At 47.6% G+C, this 19,292-nt stretch overlaps 1 protein-coding gene across 2 annotated transcripts in view; it reads right to left on the bottom strand.

Annotated features, from left to right (window-relative positions):
- The window catches only part of EIF4E3 (eukaryotic translation initiation factor 4E family member 3), a 153,808-nt gene extending 135,883 nt beyond the window's left edge, over nucleotides 1-17,925 (bottom strand). For both annotated transcript variants that reach the window (XM_084989023.1, XM_021070854.2), the window contains exons 1-2: nucleotides 17,716-17,925; nucleotides 1,673-1,745 (exon numbers count right to left, since the gene is read on the bottom strand). In XM_084989023.1, the coding sequence (XP_084845149.1) occupies nucleotides 1,673-1,745; nucleotides 17,716-17,885 (243 nt within the window). In that variant the 5' untranslated portion in view covers nucleotides 17,886-17,925. The remainder of the gene's footprint in view (nucleotides 1-1,672; nucleotides 1,746-17,715) is intronic.
- Between the last annotated feature and the right edge of the window lie 1,367 nt (nucleotides 17,926-19,292).

Genomic DNA, 19,292 nt, shown 5'->3' on the forward strand with positions numbered 1-19,292 from the left:
AGCCTGGGTACTTTAAACTGGTCTCTAAAGGCCTTATGTCACTCACTTGCTGCCAGATGCTAAGGCTCAACCAAATGCTTTGTCATCACACAGGGTCCAAGAAACAAACTGACCCCTCAATATGACTTCACTAATGTTTTTCTAGATTTCCATCTAGGCACAGCCCTGATGATCTAATGTCATAGATAGTGGGAAAAGTCCAATGAGGACCTCAAAAAGAAAAAAAAAAAAAAATCAGTGGGATCTAAGACCTTCTCTATTAGGGCAGGCTTTAGAATCAAGCACTCTGCAGTCTACACAGTGGCGCTGGGAAGAGGTAACAAGGTCCATAAAGTCAGACAGGGGAGAAGTGGAGGGAAACCCTTCCCAGACTCTGAGAACATCTGTCCCTCTGGACAGTGGCCCACGTGCTGCCTTGTGACATGGCTTGTACTTGGCACTGAGTGGTTATTTACAGCAGTGTTGTTATTTTGCTTTCCACATGCTTATGTCATTTTCTCAACTGGATCAGAAACGGCCTATGGTCAGGAGAGTGTCTTTACAGCCGGCTTAGGGCTCTCAGTGGCCACGCGTGGCACCTTACAGTCAGATTCCTGGGACTGCACAACTGCACACTCAATTTTCTGAATGAGATACTGGGAGAAATGTCTGAAAAAAAAGGGTGTCTGTGCTCCTTCTGCATGTGAGCGGCTGCCTAAGAGACACAATAGAGGCCAGTCTACTGGAATTTCTAACACACTACAAAATTTAGGGGCGGAGCATGTAAATGATTTAATCTGGCTCTTCTAGAAAATTCAGGACATATGGTCAAAGCGAGTATGAAGCAGCCTTAAAAGCCTTATTTTGTCGACAACAATGTATTAAGCTAGAAAAGGAGGAGAAACTGGACAGAATTTGCTTATGAATAAAACAGTAATGTGATCAACTAAATAAGCCAGTTTTTTGTTGTTGTTTTTTAAGAAACATTCAGCCTAAGAATTGGACAGAGAAAGAACTAAGAGCACTATGAGCTTCCATCTGTTGAGAACCTACTATGTATCAGGTTTCCTGCTAAGCCTGCTAAAGACCTTTTATTGCTGGGTTCTCACAGCCACCCACAGAGGCAGACACTACCAACACACCAGTTTTATAGAAATTAAAGGGGCGATACCTGCCCAATATTAGGATGACGGACTTTGAATAAAGGATAAGAAACCGGTCTGAGGCCTTCCACTTTCATGCTCACACTCTCCTGCCCTTCCTATGTGACTGGTGACCTTCGATAACCCTGCAGGTGGGTGCCAGCACCTCTCACCCATGGGGAACCACCTCTCAGAGAGGGAGTGGCTGAGTGGGTGTCCGAATGGGGACCCAGGATGATATCTTCCAAACCATACCATTGTCTGCTGCTCTTGATGGTCTGGGAAACACTGAGGAAGCAGACAGGATTCAACAGGTCACCAAGAGAAGAGCGGGTCACTTGGGTGTGAGCTCTGCTGGCCTTTGTAGTAGACGTGGCTGGGGACAGTGCCATGGTATTGGACATGAGGCCCTGGGTGGGGGCTGCAAGTAGGAATGTACTTGAGCACCCCAGGTGGGGGGCTGCCAGCAAAAATGGATGTGAGTACCCTGGGTGGGAGCTCTCAGGTTGGATGATTAAGTGGCCAACAGACAGCATGTTTCTTGATCTTACCTGCACTGTGTGTACCGTGTAGATTTTCTTCAGATTTGATGCACACTCAGCTGCTGTGGCACCAGGCAGGGATCTAAGCAAACACAAGCAAAAGAGTAAAGAAACAAGCAAAACAAGGGGTCAGTGTTCATGACATTTTACAGTGTAAGTCTGCAGGTCTTCACACAAATCAGGTCTGAAACCACAGAAGTGGACCTTTCTGAGATGCTCGTTAGAATTTAAAATGTGAGACTCCTACTTTGTGAAAGCAGATGTTTGCGTCTCCTAAAAATAAGCATATTTGTCCTGTGGAAATTTAACAGGGAAAATAGAAATGTAAGTAGGAACAGAATTGGAAACCTTAGAATCACATTTAAAAAAATACTAAGATAACCAAGTAATAACCGTGCCTTTCTGCCTAAGACTTTGGATGGGAAACTGGGCCTGTTGTATAGATGACAATGACAATGCAGGGCCCTGACCTGGTTATACGTTTTTTTGAAAATCTCCTTAGTTCCAAAGTGGTAAATATTCATGAATTCTTGAGAAACAGGGTGACCTTTTGCCAACTTTAAGAAAATGATTACTAAAAGCCACCCTTCGTTCCACTTGAATTTGCATGTGGTTCCAAAACCGCCTGCCTTTAGAAAATACTTTCCGTTGTTGTCTCCGGCTGATTTAATTAGCTCTGCTGAACTCTGTGGTCAGAATACATTAATCTTTAGTTTGCCATATGTTCCACTAGATGGCAACATACTACAGGCTTATTCACCAGAAACACCAGCCACCAGGACCGGCTTTACCCAGCACCATCTCCCAGGCTTCAAGGTAAGGGGACACGGTCTCAGCAGACTGAGGAAGTGAAGGCAGTCCATTCCTCTCCCTACGCTATGCTAAATTAGCAGTTCTTGTTCAGGAATTTGGGGGTCCAGATTCATCAGGGCTAAGATTAAAAACCTCAAATAATGCACGACAGCCCCACGTCTGGTTGGGTAAGAAATCAGAGGTTTGTAGAGAGAAGAATACACTGGCTCACAACTCTGCCACTGGTCCCTGGACTCTATAAAACGAATGCTCTCTACCAGCCAATGACCCTCTGAGACACAGTCCCCAGGGAACCTCAAGATGTTGAACTTCCTGGCTAGAGAGGTGCACAAAAACCGTGCCCCAAACTGGGGACAGCTCAGAGGTGGAAGGGATGGCAGAGCAAAGGCCATGCCCAGGTGTAGGGTGAGCTTGAGATACAAAGGGCAGGCTACAGTTCTAGAACTCTGGACCAATCTGTGCTCCCCAGGTGTTGAATCTGCTATCAAAAATGCATTTCTGAACACAGCTCTCTAGCCTGGGAGCTGCTATGGAAGCAGAGTTACAGAATAGTGACAGGGGTGGGGGGGCAGCGGGGGTAGCAAGGGACCCCGTCGAGCAGGTGGAGTCTCATAAATAAATTTTCCAGAAGGAACCAGGTTTACAACTCTTTTCTAGTTGTTATAAACGTGCTGGACGTTGTTTTTGAAAAAAGGAAACCCACAATAACCACCACGTTTGCATTTTGCTGCCAGACCTAAAGCCTGAAGTAACTATGCTGAAGGCTATGGTGAGGAGTGAAGCAAGTGTGATGGAGGGGCCTGGCCCCTAGGGGCCCCTGATGGTCTATCTGGACAGCCACGCCTTGGGGTTCTCAAGTATGGACGCTGATAAACACTAATTTGCTCTTTAATACAGGTTATATGCTGTTTGGGGCTTAAATTACAAAAGGATGGGGAAAACTTAAAAAAAAAATTGAAACCTTAAAACTTTTAAACAGATTTTCATATGAACAACCTATTGCTTTTGTATGAAAATTAACTGGTATTTATTTCCACACTGATTTTTCTTGCTCTGAAGAGTTTAGCCGACCTATCCATCAAACATGCCTGGCAAACACATTCCTAGATGCCCAAAGCACACAGGAGCGCACACAGGATTCTTTCCCTAATGGGGTAGCTCGAGGGTTGGTGTGAGGGTCCAAAGGGAGGAAATGCATGCTGCATTTTTTTTTTCATTTTTAAAACTGTGTATTTTGAATTTTTACTAATTTTTAAAGTTATGATTCAACTTCTGATGATTCAGAATGAGTATAATTTGAGCATTCACCTCATACAGTTTATCAACTGAAGTAATACAATGTGAGAATAAAACCATTTAACCTAGAAAAAATCAAATCAAATCAAAATCACCTCTTTTCAAAGGCCACTGTCTCCATGTTCTGGTCTTTTACCCATATTCAAGTGTGGGAGACAATTAGACAAAGGAATTTAAGTCCGTTCACAGTTTGAGTTTTTTTTGAAGAAATCCAGTTTCCAGAGTCCAAGAAAGGGTTCTAGAGGACTAAGGCAGTGCTTCTCACTGAAAACAATGTCAGTAGCTAATACATGCGTACTGAATTCTTGCTCGTGTACTAAGCATCTCATCTTCATTACAGCACTGAGTCCTTGTAAGCCTACTTATGCAGGTGTCATTATTACTTCTTACCACTTTACAGGTGAGCAACCCAGTGCCTACAAAGTTTGGTAATGTCCCCCAGGCAACAGGAACCTGGCTTAAATACAGGTGACCTGACATTTCCTGTTCTTTACTCCTCCCTGCTAAATGTCCAGTCAAGGAACATACACACTTACATTTTTATTTGTGCCTTTTTTTTTTTTTTTAAGGGCTGCACCATGGCATATGGAAGTTCCCAGGCTAGGGGTTGAATTGGAGCTGTAGCTGCCGGCCTACGCCACAGCCACAGCAATGCAGGATCCAAGGCGTATTTGTGACCTACACCACAGCTCACAACAATGCAGGAACCTTAACCCACTGAGCAAGGCCAGGGATCAAACCTGCATTTCCATGGATACTAGTCGGGTTTGTTATCATTGTTACCACAACAGGAACTCCCCCACACTTATATTTTTTAATGGAGTTTTGCAACTGACTGTTAGGGGATTCTCATCAAGGCTTCCATTTTTGTATGGAGGATCCTAGGCTAGGGGTCAAATCGGAGCTACAGCTGCCAGCCCACGCCACAGCCACAGCAACACCAAATCTCAGCCATGTCTGCGACCTACACCACAGCTCATGGCAATGCCAGATCCTTAACCCACTGAGTGAGGCCAGGGATCAAATCCGCAACCTCATGGTTCCTAGTCAGATTCATTTCTGCTGCTCTGACGGTGGGAACTCCTGAATCCTACTTTTAATATAAGACTCTGTCCCTATTACTTTCTTAGAAGAGTCTTTCCAGTAGAGCAGGGTAGAGAAGGTCCTCACAAAAACCAACAGGATCTTGTTCAAAGATAGCTCTATTCTGCTTAGCATCTTATGATGCTGATGTACTGCTGTTTGAAAGGAAACACGTCAAGTTCTATGGAAACTGAATTTCCTAATTTCTTAATGGAGGAGGTTGGATTCTCTGATCTTCCTGGTTCCTTCCAGCTGCTGGACAGCATTATGAGTATCTAGGTTTCAGAGTAAGAAAACAAGGAAAGCCATTTTTCTAACAGCCAAACCTGATTCAGACAGTTACTAGAAAACATCAATAAGCCTAAATAAGCCTCATATCCACACCTCAGCCATCTTTCACAAACACAACAGGGCCACCGCCACAGAATCTATTTTAAAAGGGCAAACAAGCCAAGATTTATAAGTGATCTGCCTTGTAAACAGGTCAGTCTGTCCTGGACTTGCTGGTTCCAAGCTGAACTGGAAGTGAACCATCTACAGTTACTGTTTCTTAAAGTAGCAGTGCGGGTGGCACCTGGCAAAGCCACAGCCCCGGGCTGGCAGCAAGCAGCCCGTACCCTCCCTCCCCTGTTTCTCTAACATACAGTTGCAGCAACTGAAGGGCAGTGTTTGTAGTGGATTTCAATGACAGACACTTTTTTTTTTTTAATGGTGTCACATATACAGTATATTCTCACATCTTTAAAAAAACCTTTTTACTTCATTCATATTCCAAACCCGAACCTCCCGACAGAACCCTAACCAGACTCTCTCTGCAGACCAGCAGGTGATGTCTAGGGGTGATGCGGCCTCTGGGGAGAGGACAGCTGGTACTATCTGGAGACATTTTTGCTTAAGCCAACTGAGGCACTGAGTGGGTCAAAGCCAGGGCTGCTGTGGACTCATCTACCGTGGACAGGATAACCCCCACAATGAAGAATGATCAGGTCCACTATGTCAAGAGTCAATACTGAGGAGCCCTGCTGGGCACATGGAGCAAATTGCCTGAGAAGACTTTTAATTTATTTAATCAACAAAGATCCACTGCACACCTCCTTCAGCTGATGGGAATATAGCAGTGACCAAGCCCTTGGGCTTATGGAGTGTATGTTCTAGAACCTGTACCCTTGCTCTCTGAATTTCTCAGACTCCCAGAGGCAAAGAAACAATGTTTAGATCCTCTTTTTTTTTTTTTTTTTTGGTCTGGGAGCGGGGAGGAAGTAGGGAAGAGAGCTGACAGAGAAATACACACATTGACTATATAGCCAAAGCTGTGCGAAATCACAGAACCAAGGGATCAGGAATTATTTTCACATCCTTTACATTCTGCGTCCCCCTCCCATAGTATACAGCTGGTGCTGAGAACATGGCGATGGAAAAAGTTGAGTCTGAACTGTTGCACTAGGAGTTTTCCCTCTGATATAATGAAAGTAAATAATGGCTCCCTTTTATTGAGCATCTATTATATGAAAGGGGTTTGCATATAGTTTTGTATTCCTTACAGCAAACTTGCCAAGTTGGTATCATTATCCCCACTGACAAATTAGGAAATTGAGGCTCAGCGAGCCTTTTTGCAAGTAGCAGGCCTGGGTCCTTTTCCTGGTTTCTATGGCTCTGGTGCCCATGATCTTCCTTTTGGATGATGATACCCCTGGGTAAATCCCAGCAGTCACAGTCAGCATGGTGCTCACAGAGAGCACATCTTATAGCAAACCCTCTCTCAGCCTTTCTTAGGTTATCCAGCCCCTCCTTGGGTCCACCCACTGCCCTTGTCCATCACTGTCTCCTCTCCCATCCATTTGGCCATACTGCCAGGAAGGCAAAGGAGAGATGCCAGGCAGGGTTAGATACCACCAGAACCCCGGCACTAACGATACCCCTGAAATGTGATAAGAGGAACATAAGTCAAGAAGAAACCATCTGTGTTTGTCCTCATTTTCTGAGGCATGGACATCAAAAGGAAGATAATTTCCCTGTGGTAGGGAGGCAAGAGAGCAGAGGCGTTAAGAGGATGGTCTTTGAAAGTGACCAATTTGAGTTCAAGTGTCAGCTCTGCCACCAAGCAGCTGTGTGACAAGCCTGATTCTTCTGACCCTCACTTCTGCTTTCGGAAAACAATGGTCTCCAGCCCATGGCCCGTGTCTTAGACCACAGGAGCTAATGCGTGCAGAGGACTCACCCAGCACCTGGCATCTCACAAGCAATGGCTGCTGTCATCACCCGCAGCAGCAGCTGAAGAGGAACAGAGGAGGAAGTATTTAGAACTAAGAGGCACCAGTGGGGCAAGAGAGTAAAAATTCCAAGGCGTCTTTGAAAGTTCCACAGAGCTGAGAAACCCCTATCTCCATCCTCTGAGGAGAAAGCCTATTCAGTGCCAGTCTCTCTGGCCTTAAGGCCACAGCTTCTGTGAGCTGTTTCTACTTGGACTTGGCCAATCCAGAAGCTGTGATGGTTGAGGCAGAAGTGGGAAGGGATCCTTCTGGGTTGGTAAAATAGATGATGAGTGTAAGATATCAGGAGAACTCAGTGTTACTGAAGACCAAAAGTCCCCAATCCAGCTCTATGTCACTCCTGTGTGTCTTCAACTTAACAATGAGTAAGGGGAAATACATCTCAAGATCTTCTACATAAAACTGGTCAATGGGAGTTCCTGTTGTGCCTCAGTGGGTTACGAATCCGATTAGCATCCTTGAGGACATGGGTTCAACCCCTGGCCTCACTCATTGGGTTAAAGGATCCAGCATTGCCATGAGCTGTGGTATAGGTCGCTGATGCAGCTCAGATCCTGAGTTGTGTGGCTGTGGTGTAGGCTGACAGCTGTAGCTCTAATAGGACCCCCAGCTAGAAACTCCATAGGTCGTAGGTGCAGCCTTTCGGAAAAAAAGGATGAAAAAACCACCCCAAAGCCCTGCAAAACTGGGTAACACCCCTTTTCATCTGAGGAATTAGAAAAAGCCAGGTAGACCAATAAGTTGGACCAGCTATTCTACTTAAATGATTTCCAGGAAGATAAACACCATTTACATGCAAAAGTGTAACATGCTATTTACAAATCATTTTTATCTACTCATTAAAGCAGCTTCTGGAGAATCACCACAAGAGAGACTCTTTTAGCTCAATTGAAGTCTGAGACACTTTAAAGCACTTTTATCCTCTTAGTCAAGAGATAGTTCCTATGGTCCCAAGAGGTGAACAGACCACACAGCATGTGCTATACACAGGCATTATTAATGAAGCACCATGAGGTAAATAATGGTTGCAACCCCACCTGCAGAAAAGCAAACTAAGTCTGAGGGTAGTGACTTGCACCAAAGACTCACGGTTGACTAGTGGTGAAGTTGATACTTGAACCAAGGGTTGCCTGGCAACCTTGCTCTTTGTCATTAGCCTAATCAGATCACTTCTGGCATCACCCCAACTCTGCTTGATGCTGCGAACACAACTCTGCACCAAAGATATTCTCAATTCTCCTGCATCTTGCAATCCTCAACCCTGACTTTCCAGCCTCTAAATGTGCCTTCTCCCTAAAACCCCACACCTAGAGAGATGGTACTTCAGGCTAAGCTCAGGAGAAAAGTTCAGGAGGACATGGAGTTCCCATCGTGACTCAGCGGTTAACGAATCTGACTAGCATCCATGAGGATGCAGGTTTGATCCCTGACCTTGCTCAGTGGGTTAGGGATATGGCATTGCCGTGAGCTGGGGTAGAGGTTGTAGACGCAGCTTGAATCCTGTGTTGCTGTGGCTGGCAGCTGTAACTCCGATTTGACCCCTAGCCTGGGAACTGCCATATGCCACAGGTGTGGCCCTAAAAAGCTCCCTCCAAAAAGTTCAGGAGGACAGATGCCTCTCTAAGTACCTAAGGAAATTATCTTAACCAATACCTGGCTAGCTCTTAGTGGGCTACAGCACCACTTACCAGGGACCTGGATTCCTGGAGATACGTCCTACAAAGAAAAGAAGCTGAAAAGGTTTTTGCAAACCCTGCCCGAATCCATCCCACTTAAAGCATAGTCCACCAACCAGAAGCATCACCTGGAAGGTGGTTAGACCCACAGAGCCTCCAGGCCCCATGTGATGCATGCTAAATCTTGGGTGATCTCTCTATACATAAAAGTTTGAGACTTGTTGGCTTACATCATCTAAAGCAAAGAATGTGAACAACCTGGGAAATAAAAGCTAATGAACTATAGATAGCATTATCAGAAAAACATTAAAAAAAATCATTATTCTCACAGATGCATTTTTTTCATCACTCAAAGAGATGATTAAGATAGGGTTATTGTTAAATGCGAAGGAGAATCCTAAAAGGCACTTAAATATGAATTTTAGGTGGAGTTCCCCTGACTTAATTATCTTCCATAACTCTGGCCCCCAATTTCCTTACAGGAGGAATTAAGGGACAGGCCCAGATGACCTCTCGAGTCCTATCCAGGGCCCCTATTTTATGATATGTGTCCCATTCATTGTTCATATTCACAGGGAAGCAGTATTCAGTGAGGTGATGGATGCCGCTGGTTGGGGTCACATGATCCTTAATTCAAATTCTGTTTCTGTTCTCAGTTAGCTGTGTGACCGCAGGGGAAGTGACTTTTCTGGGCTTCAACTGTCTCATCTGTAAAATGTTGCTGGCACATGCTACTTCAGTATGGTGAGGACTCGGGGGGTAATTACACACCCTTAGCTCCTAGCCTGGTGCCCAGTACACCCAAGTGAACAGTTGTGAACATTAACAGGTTAAAGTGGAAAAAGATGTTTAAAATATTATATATGGTACAGGACAGCCAAGGTACACAGGCTCCATGCATGCAGTAAATATTTGGGGAAAAAAGAATGATGACACTGATTCACTTTACGTGAGCGATCATTTCATTTTGGCCAAGAGAATAACCTAAGAGGGGAAAACTTCAGAGCCAGGGATATGTCTACTAAAAGCCAGTCTTCCGTTGAATTTACTAACATCAGCTTCCGCCATCAGAGAGAAAATCGGCACACGCCCGGAGACTTGATGAAGGCCACATCCCTTGTACATTGTTCATGCCATTAAAGACGATTTCACTGCAATCACTTTTACTTTATTTGCTTTTTAGGGCCACACGCTCAGCATATGGAGGTTCCCAGGCTAGGGGCTGAATCGGATCTGTAGCTGCTGACCTATGCCACAGGCACAGCAATGTCAGATCCAAGCCTCGTCTGCGACCTATACCGAAGCTCACGCAATGCTAGATCCTTGACCAACTGAGCAAGGCCAGGGGTTGAACCTGCATCCTCGAAGATGCTAGTCAGATTTGTTTCTGCTGAGCCATGATGGGAACTCCTGTAATCACTTTTTTAGATAGATCTGTGGCTTGTGGGTACACCAGCTTCCTGTTTGAGAGTCACCTGCAAAACTGGGCCAGGGCCTACTACTAACATTTAATGATGCATCTATTGAAACTGTCTGCATAATCTGAATGCTTTATTTTTGCATATTTATTTCATTTTTTCTTGTTTCTGTCTAGTGTCACTCCTGGCCTAGGAGTTCCTTGACAGTAGTAACAGGGACTCTTTTTATCTCGATATCTAATTAGTCCTTTAGCACAGAGAGGTGCAGTGAAAGAGATGTAGAACAGTTTGAGAGGTGACAAACGAACTAAAAAAGGCCAGGTTCTCAACTGCCACCATGCCAGGTCACCCAAGTCTTGCCAGCCGTCTTGGGTCTGGAAATAATAAAATGGTGTTAGGAATACTGAAAATAGGAAAATATATTTTCAAGAAGCAGTACAACAAGGGCGAGTAACTTTTCTGAGTGAGGCTGCTCAGGGCCCTGAGGCTGAGCTGTAGGAGGCAACTACAACCCACAGCTGGATAGGCCAGAATTCCCTAGGTCAAGGCCTTTCCCTGCCTGATCTAGCCAGAAACACTTTGCCTCTTACAGAAAGTTTAATTCTGGGCATTAAGAGAGCTTGTGGGTTCAGAAAGGCAAGAATAGGGGAAAATAATGGTAAAAGTGGAGGTGCCAGCCACTTCCTTCCTATCACCCAAGGCCTCCCATGCCTCATCCCAGGAGGCGACTCCTGGAGTAACAAGGATGACCTGGGGATCCTCTTTGTCAAGCCTGATCCCACCACATCCCCATTACATTTGCTATTAGGGAGCCACTGTTGGAATCCTTTGAAGGTGTTCCGCCCTGAAAGGAGTGGAAAGTCAGTACCCCTTTGAGCTCTTCACTGACGCTACTGATGTGACGCACCCCCCCTGGGAGGCCCAGGTCCATGCTGCTACCTTTGCATCCTCAGCACCTACAAGGGTGACTGGCAACTAATATGCTCAGTTAATCTGATCCATAATCAGAAAAGTGACTGTCAAATTCTGGGCAGTTGTTACAAATGCCTACTCTACCCCAAAGGTCTGAGGAAGTAGGTCTGGGGCAGGGTATATAGCATATCTTGTAACACTGACCAGGTGCGGCTAAACCTTAATGGGGTGGGGTTGGTCAGTGATGGAGTAAGGGCTCACCTTTGTGATTTTTGTTTGTTTTTTTGTTTTTTTGCCTTTTCTAGGGCCACTCCCACGGCATATGGAGATTCCCAGGCTAGGGGTCCAATCGGAGCTGTAGCCATCAGCCTATGCCAGAGCCGCAGCAACGCGGGATCTGAACCGTGTCTGTGTGACCCACACCACAGCTCACGGCAATGCCGGATCCTTAACCCACTAAGCAAGGCCAGGGATCGAACCCACAACCTCATGGTTTCTAGTCGGATTCCTTAACCACTGAGCCACAACAGGAACTCTGCCTTTATGATTTAAACTACAAGAATGCGGAGGAGTTCCCAACATGGCTTGGGTGGAAACGAATCTGACTAGCATCCATGAGGACGCACGTTTGATTCCTGGCCTTGCTCAGTGGGTTAAGGATCTGACATTGTTGTGAGCTGTGGTGTAAGTCAGAGACACTGCTTGGATAAGGTATTGCTGTGGCTGTAGTTTAGGCCCGTGGCTACAGCTCTGATTCGAACCCTAGCCTGGGAACCTCCATATGCTGCAAGTACGGCCTGAAAAAGACACACACACACACACACAAGAATGTAAATACTCACTAAGCACCTACTATGGGCACTGCAAGGTGCACTTTTGGGAGATAGACACAAGGCAGTTGGAGTCTTGTGGACAAAGGGGGAGAAAGAAGAGGCATCAGTGGTCCTTAATACTACTCAGCCTATTAAAAAAATGATGTAGGAACGCAAAGGAGGTAGCTTAATCCTGCCTGAGCCAAGGGCTACTCCAAGACAATCACAGAGGTGGCACGTCAGGAAGGCCATGAGGATGGGTGTCAGCTTTTTAGGTAGAGAAAGTGGGGAAGGGCATCCCTAGCTGAAGGAACATCATGAGACAAATCTCAGAGGCTATGAGAAAGAAAGGGCAGCCTGCGTGCTCCAGTGGAGGTGGGAAAAGGCAGGTGGTGGTGATGCTAAAAAGGAGGTGGGTTTCATGTTAAAAAGGGCAATGCAGGAGTTCCCATCGTGGCACAGAGGAAATGAATCTGACTAGGAACCATGAGGTTGTGCGTTCGATCCCTGGCCTCACTCAGTGGGTTAAGGATCTGGTATTGCTGTGGCTGTGGTGTAGGCCAGCAGCTACAGCTCAGATTAGACCCCTAGCCTGGGAACCTCCATATGCCTCGGGTGCAGCCCTCAAAAAGCAAAAGGGCAATGCAGAAGTCTGCACCATCGTCTGTTAGTCCACAGTTGTCACTTTTTTTAAATCTGAGGAATGCATTCTTCGAATTAATGTGGCCCCACTTCTAAAAACCACCACCAATAAAACTTGTCAGAGCTGCTCGAGGCAAAGCAGGGATAGAGAGTCACAATTCCACGTGTCTGCAGCACACAACCCCACAACGGAGGCACCCTTAGATGGGGAGACGTGGAGTCAAGATATACTGCTATGGCTGAGGAGAGGCGCGAGGGGTGGCTGGAAGGACGAGGGCAGGCTGAGTGTTGCAGGCCACCTTGCCCAGCTGGGGTGGGGGTGGGGGGGAAATGCCTGAAGAAGGGACAGGCTTGGGAGCAGGAGGGCTAGTGTGTGACTGGGCTGGAGAGGACCAGGGCATGCAGAGGGAGGGACAAGGAGAGGAGAGGACAGGCTTGGAGCCCGTCTCCCCAGGGTAAACCAACAAGATGTTCAGGACTGGATGGGGGAGGGTATTTGAGAGAGAAGAGCACTCAAGGGAGGCGGGTAGTGCTCTGGACCATAACAAGGAAAGTGGTTTGGGTCCAGAACTCAGGGGAGAGGTCAGGGCTAGGGTGCAGATTTGCAAATGATACTTAAGAGTAAAACGAGCCACCACAGGAGAAGGGAAAGTCACTGTGGGTAGAGGTCAAGAGCCTCCTAAATATTTATACGGTTTGACCTGTGCTAGGCTCTGGTCACGTAGCTGAGGATGGAGCAACAGGGAAAAGAATTCCGTGAAGTGTACATTTGAGTGAAGAAGAAAAGACACACGGCGCTAATCCTATGGAGAAAATAAAGCAGAGCCAGGAGCACTGGGACACAGTTAGGAGGTGCATGTCATTTTACCTCAGTGATCAGGGAAGGCCCTGCTGACAAGATGACATTGGAGCAGAGACTGGAAGGAGAGTGGAGGGCAGGCCTAGCTGATGACAGAAGGAGGAGCATCCCAGGCAGGTAGCATCCTCAGGGGCAAAGGCCCAGGCTTGGGATGATGCAGAAAGGGCCGAGGACCAGTGAGCTAGAAGGGCCGGTGCAGGAGGGGGAGTGATAGAAAGCAAAGGGGCAAGGTACACTAGGCACTAGACGGGGGCAGAGTCTCAGGGGCTATTTTTATAAGCACTTGGGCTTTTGCTCTGAGAGAAGAGGGCAGCTCAGTGAAGTGACATGCTTGAAGTGAGGCATTTAAAGGGATTGCTCTGGCTGCTGTGATGGGAATGAATGGTAGGGGCAAGGGCAGGAGTGTGGAGAGCAGTTAGGATGCCCTAGCCTTCATCCAGGTGACAGAAGTGGTATGGTCCAGGGTCTGGGATGCGAGTGTGAGAATAAATTGGATTTTGGATATGTTTTGAGGGTAGAATCAATAGCATTTGTTGATAACAGACATAGCAGGGAGGGAGCAGGATGGGAGGAAGGAGAGAAAGGAGGAGGTAAGAAGGAAGAGGAGGAGAGGCACAGATGACTCCAAGATTTAAGGGGCTGTGCACCTGGAAAGACAGGGTTTCTGTTAACTGCTCCTCCCCAAGATAAAGGAGGCAAGACGGGAGGGCAGCTGAGGAAGAGGACCGGCACATGATGCATCTGGATGTGTATGAGACACGCATGTGGAGACAGAGAGGAGGTGCTGCATACCCAGGGGTAAGGTTCTGGGAATCACCAGTGCACAGATGGAGCTGAAAGCCTTGTGACTGGGTGAGATCATTGGTGTGGATGAGAACAAGAGGCCTGAGCACTGAGTCCCTGTGGAGAAAACTCAGGGATAGGGGTGGGGGTTGGTCATCATGAGATGAAAACAAAGCCAATAGAGGCACACAACCAAGAGTGGCCTCCAAGAATCAAGACAGGAGAGAGTTTTAAATATCCAGAAAGGGGAGAAAAACCCTTCATCCTACACTGTCAGCAACCAAAATTAGCCCCAAATGTTTAAATCCTTAGCCACACAATCACCAAAAAAAAAAAGACAACAACAAATAAGGACTATTCTTGGAGTTTTCTCCAGAAACCGCAAATAACTCTACTGCAGAACTCTGGGATTTGTCTGTGAGGGGACTAGATTAGGGTGACTGAATTAACACAAGTGGCTCTGGGGATTGTGGATCGGGATGGGTGGTAAGTTGGGAGCACTGGATAATAATGTTAGCAGTTAACCTTTACCAAACACCTATTCTAGGCTGGGCACCCTTGTGGGTGTTTCACATTCACTGCGCTCTTGGGCCCTATGACATATGGCCCGGGGATGACCCCCATTTTACAAACAATGCAAGTGAGGCCTCAGGAGGCTAGGTCATTTGTCCATCATCACACAGCAGGGCGGACAGGAGGACAGGCCAGGAGGGAGGTGCCCAAGACTTTTAAGTAGCAGGAGACCTCTGGACAGTGTGGTTCTCAAAACTGATGTGAGTGGGGGCAGACAGCAGCTACCTTGGGAGCAAGCTGCCTTGGGGGGCTCTCCTGAGAACCTCACCACTCTCTTGAGAATTGTGCATCTCTGTGGGGGTGGGAGGGAGGGGAGATACAAATGAACCTCCAGAAAGCAACATGTTTACAACTCTGAGGGGAAGAGGGACACCTCCAGACTAGTGGGGAGAGGTCAATAAAATCTTTTCATGTATTTTGATGTTCTGCTATTTGATGGATTTCTAATCCTAACAATCTTTTTTTTTTTTGTCTTTTTTGTTTTGTTTTGTTTTGTTGTTGTTGCTATTTCTTGGGCCACTCCCGTGGCATATGGAGGTTCCCAGGCTAGGGGTCGAATTGGAGCTGTAGCCACTGGCCTACGCCAGAGCCACAGCAACGCGGAATCCGAGCTGCGTCTGCAACCTACACCACAGCTCACGGCAACGCCGGATCGCTAACCCACTGAGCAAGGGCAGGGACCGAACCCGCAACCTCATGGTTCCTAGTCAGATTCGTTAACCACAGCGCCACAAGGGGAACTCCTAATCCTAACAATCTTAATCTGCATAATCTTTTTCTTGGCACCTGATCATAATATGCCATGTTTTATCCAAATTGTATTTTACACACCTATCAATTAATAAACACATTTATACTTTACATTTTAAAAAAGCTAGGGGGTTAATGACCAGGTAAAATGAATTCATATGGGCAACCAGAGAACTAAATATTATTTCCAAATTAATAGGGTCATTTTTAGTGAAGAGGTGGACACTGTGGTGATAACATATTTCATTTGATTATTGGATTTCAGAGAACAAAAGTATGTAAAGACAGCAAAAAAGCTATAGTTTGTATTCACTGAAGTTACCGTATTTCTAAGAGATACCAACTAGCCTTTAAAAGTTGTGTTAAACAATAAAGATATACTGTACAAGACAGGGGATATAGCCAATATTATAATAACTATAAATGGAGTAAAACCTTTAAAAATTATGAATTGCTACATTATATACTGTGTAACTTACATAATACTGTACGCCAACAATACTTCAAAAAAAAAAGATACAAGATATACTTTCAAAGTTAACATTGCTCTGTAGTATTAATATCTAAGGTCATTCTTAAAATGTTGTGCCTGTAAGTAGACTAATTTCTGACCTGTTTAAAAAGAAACTCTCTTGATACTGTTTCCAGCAGTTAACAGTATCTAATGCAGACCAGAGGTAAAGGTTTAACACCTGAAAACAGATAGCAGGTAAAAGCAATTACAACACACTTTGGAAAACAAAGACACACATGATTTCATTCTGCCACAATTTGCCAAAACCAGTCTTGTTATGACAGCAAAATGTTCTTTGCATGTCATAACGAAAGTGAAAACGTTTTGGAGAAATGAGACTCACTGTACCTCCCCTACCCCCAACTTCTCTGTGTCCCTGGAAAAGACAATGACTCCAAGTGTCAAGTCTTATAAGAGGTGTCAATTTCAACAGGAAGAAAGGAATGAGCTTGCCATCCTAAGATGAAAATCACTTTTTAAAACCTTGCAGGTATTTTATGTAAGGCCTTAAAAACCAGAGTTGTATCTATTAAGCAAATTTCACAAAATACTGTCACATCTGTGCTTTCCCAACACTTAACCACAGTAGATATAGTGTCATCAAAATTTTCATAAGCTCTTGGGACAACCCTGAAATGTCATCCTCGAGCACCCGCAGATATCAAGGGGCTTTGCAATTCATTCGTGTATTCATTTGTCAAAAATTTCTTGTGCTCCTGCGGTGTACCAGGCACGAAGTTTCTGCTCACTGGCCCCTAACAGAGGAGGAAGTATTGAGGGACCAAGACACCAAGAATAAACAGTATCCTACGTAACACAATTCCGTAGCATTAAGACTACGAAGAAAACCGGGGAGGCAGCATTAAGCATTATGAAGAAAACCAGGGAGGGCAGGAGTGATGCGGCAGGGAGGTGCTAACTGAGATGCGGTAGTCAGGAAGGCATTTCTGAGAAGGCACTTGAACAGTCCCTCGAGAAAGCTCTAATTGTCCCCACTTTATTAACAAGGTGAGAATTGCTCACCAGTGAATCCCCATCGCCTAGCAGCGTGTGGCTCCACAGTAAGTGCTCAAGAAAGAACTGCCCAGTGGATGAGAAAGAATTCAAAGAGGTGTCTGAGCGAGCACCGGTGGGGACTGGAGGCGCCCGCCAAGGCATAGCAAAACCAGCGCCGCACACTTCCCAGGGGCCGCTCAACTTTCCCCAGCGCTGTCTCAGCAAGGGTCATGTCCAGAGTTCCCCAAGAGCCCCGTGACTCGAGGCAAAGAGGTCAGCATCATGCTGCCCACCTTAGGGCGAGGACCCCCACCAAGCCCAGCATCTCCCACCGCCCAGCCAAGGTGCCCGCCCGCTGGCATTTCTTCTTTGGAAGGGAATAAAGGGGGAAAGTGCTGCTGAAACTTTTGGGATTGCGTGTTCTCTCTCTCGGCCGGGAGGCGAGGCCGCCAGACGGCCGCTCTCGCTGGCCCAAACCTCGGTTTCCGAGCCGGTTCTGCGCGAGCCCGCGCGGCGGGGACGGGGCCGGGCGCGGCCGCCGGGAACCGACCGCCAGAGCGCACCGAGCCCGGGGCGGGAGGAAGCGAGCGCCGAGACAAAGCGGCGGCGCAGGCCTGGCGGGCGCACGGCGGCGGCGGGCCCCGCGCCCCCTCACCTGTCGAGCCAGAAGGTCCAGGGCGAGTGCAGCGGGACCCCGCCGGGCTCGGGCCGCAGCGCCGACAGCTGCTGCAGGCCGAGCGGCGTGGCGGGGGCGGCGGCAGAGGCGCGGGGCCCGGGCGGCTCCCGGGCCCCGGCGGGGGGCGCGGCAGCCGGGGGCATCGCCATTTTCTCCGCCCCGCCTGCGAGGCCGGCGGACGCGCGGACCGCGGGGCGAGCGGCGGCTGAGTCACCCCGGCCCCCGCCCGCCCCACTGCGGCCGCCCCGCCCCGCGCGCGCCCCGCCCCGGCCCGGCCCCATGCCTGCCCGGCCCGGAGCTGTGCTGCCGGGCCACCGGGGCAGCAGCCGGCCTGCACCACGTAACAAAAGCACGGCCCACGCGAGTCGAGGAGGTCGCTTGCGCGCCGGCACCGACTGTCCGGGGACCGATGGACCAGCGGGCCGGAGGGAGGGCAGAGCCGCCGGCGCCGGGTCGGATTCCTGGCTACGGGGGTGGGGGGAAGGGAGGAAGGGTCAAGCGCTGGCTGGGTTCTGCCTCTGGACCGGAGGAGGGTGAGATGGAGGGGTGGGCTAAAGAAAGATGGAGGGATGGATGGATGGTCCAGTGGATGGTATCTCAGACCCACATGGTAGGGGTTGGGGGTGGACAGACAACAGTAGTCTGAAGGAAGGGTGGGAAAGCTGGCATATGATTGGAGGAAGGAATGGAAGGATAGATGGAAGCAGAGTTTGATGTGACAGACAGATGCCAACGGATCGACTGACCAAATAGAGACTGGAGTGCCCAAGAGGGCTGAAAGAAAGGGTCAGACAGACAGGACGGCTAGCGGGGGCATGAGGTTGTTTCAAGTCAGTTCTGCATTTTTCCTAACTCAGCTGATTTGAAAGGGCCATCCTGTGCAGAGAGTGTGACCAACTTTAATGAGGGCTCCCAAGATCTCCACATTGGCCCCAAAGCACCCACAAGAAAGAGGAGGAGAGCCAGCAGTCTTGCACACAGCCTTCCCCCTTCTGCACCTTTGAATACAGAGGAAGTCCCTATGACCACAAGATTCCAGAGCCCAAAGAAAGAGGGATCCTCCTAGCACAGCCCCTTGCCAGGGGACACACATGTCATAACCGGCATGGGCACAGACAACCTCTTTAAGCTTTAAATTTTGGATAATCTCTCTCTGGCCTTTACCAGCTGTGGATGTAGAGTTCCATCTCCTCAAAGATTTTCTTCCTGGGCTAGCATACATAGCACCCAGCTTGATTGAGCATTCTCTGGGACTCCAGGATGGATCGGAACAGAAGCTGCAAAACCAGATGGATTTAAGGGGTCCATAACTACTTGCTGTGAATCCCGGGGCAGGGGAGGGGGAGTGCCTTCCCTAAAAGGTATTCAAGTTCAGACAAAATGACAACACTGAAAACAAGGCCACTGCTTTGCTATCCCTCCATCAAACATAATTTTTACAAAACATAGGATGCTGAAAGTGGTAACAGATTTAAAAGTTCTTCCGCCTCTGTTAGAGATTTAAAAGTTCTTCTACCTTTGGTTAGATGCATTTGGGGGGGTTAATTTCTCCTTTT

This window comes from Sus scrofa, chromosome 13, assembly GCF_054392235.1.
Source record: "Sus scrofa isolate SSC_HxYL_T2T_F1_AM1 chromosome 13, Sscrofa_HxYL_maternal_Yorkshire_Landrace_v2.0, whole genome shotgun sequence".
Lineage (NCBI taxonomy): Eukaryota > Metazoa > Chordata > Mammalia > Artiodactyla > Suidae > Sus > Sus scrofa.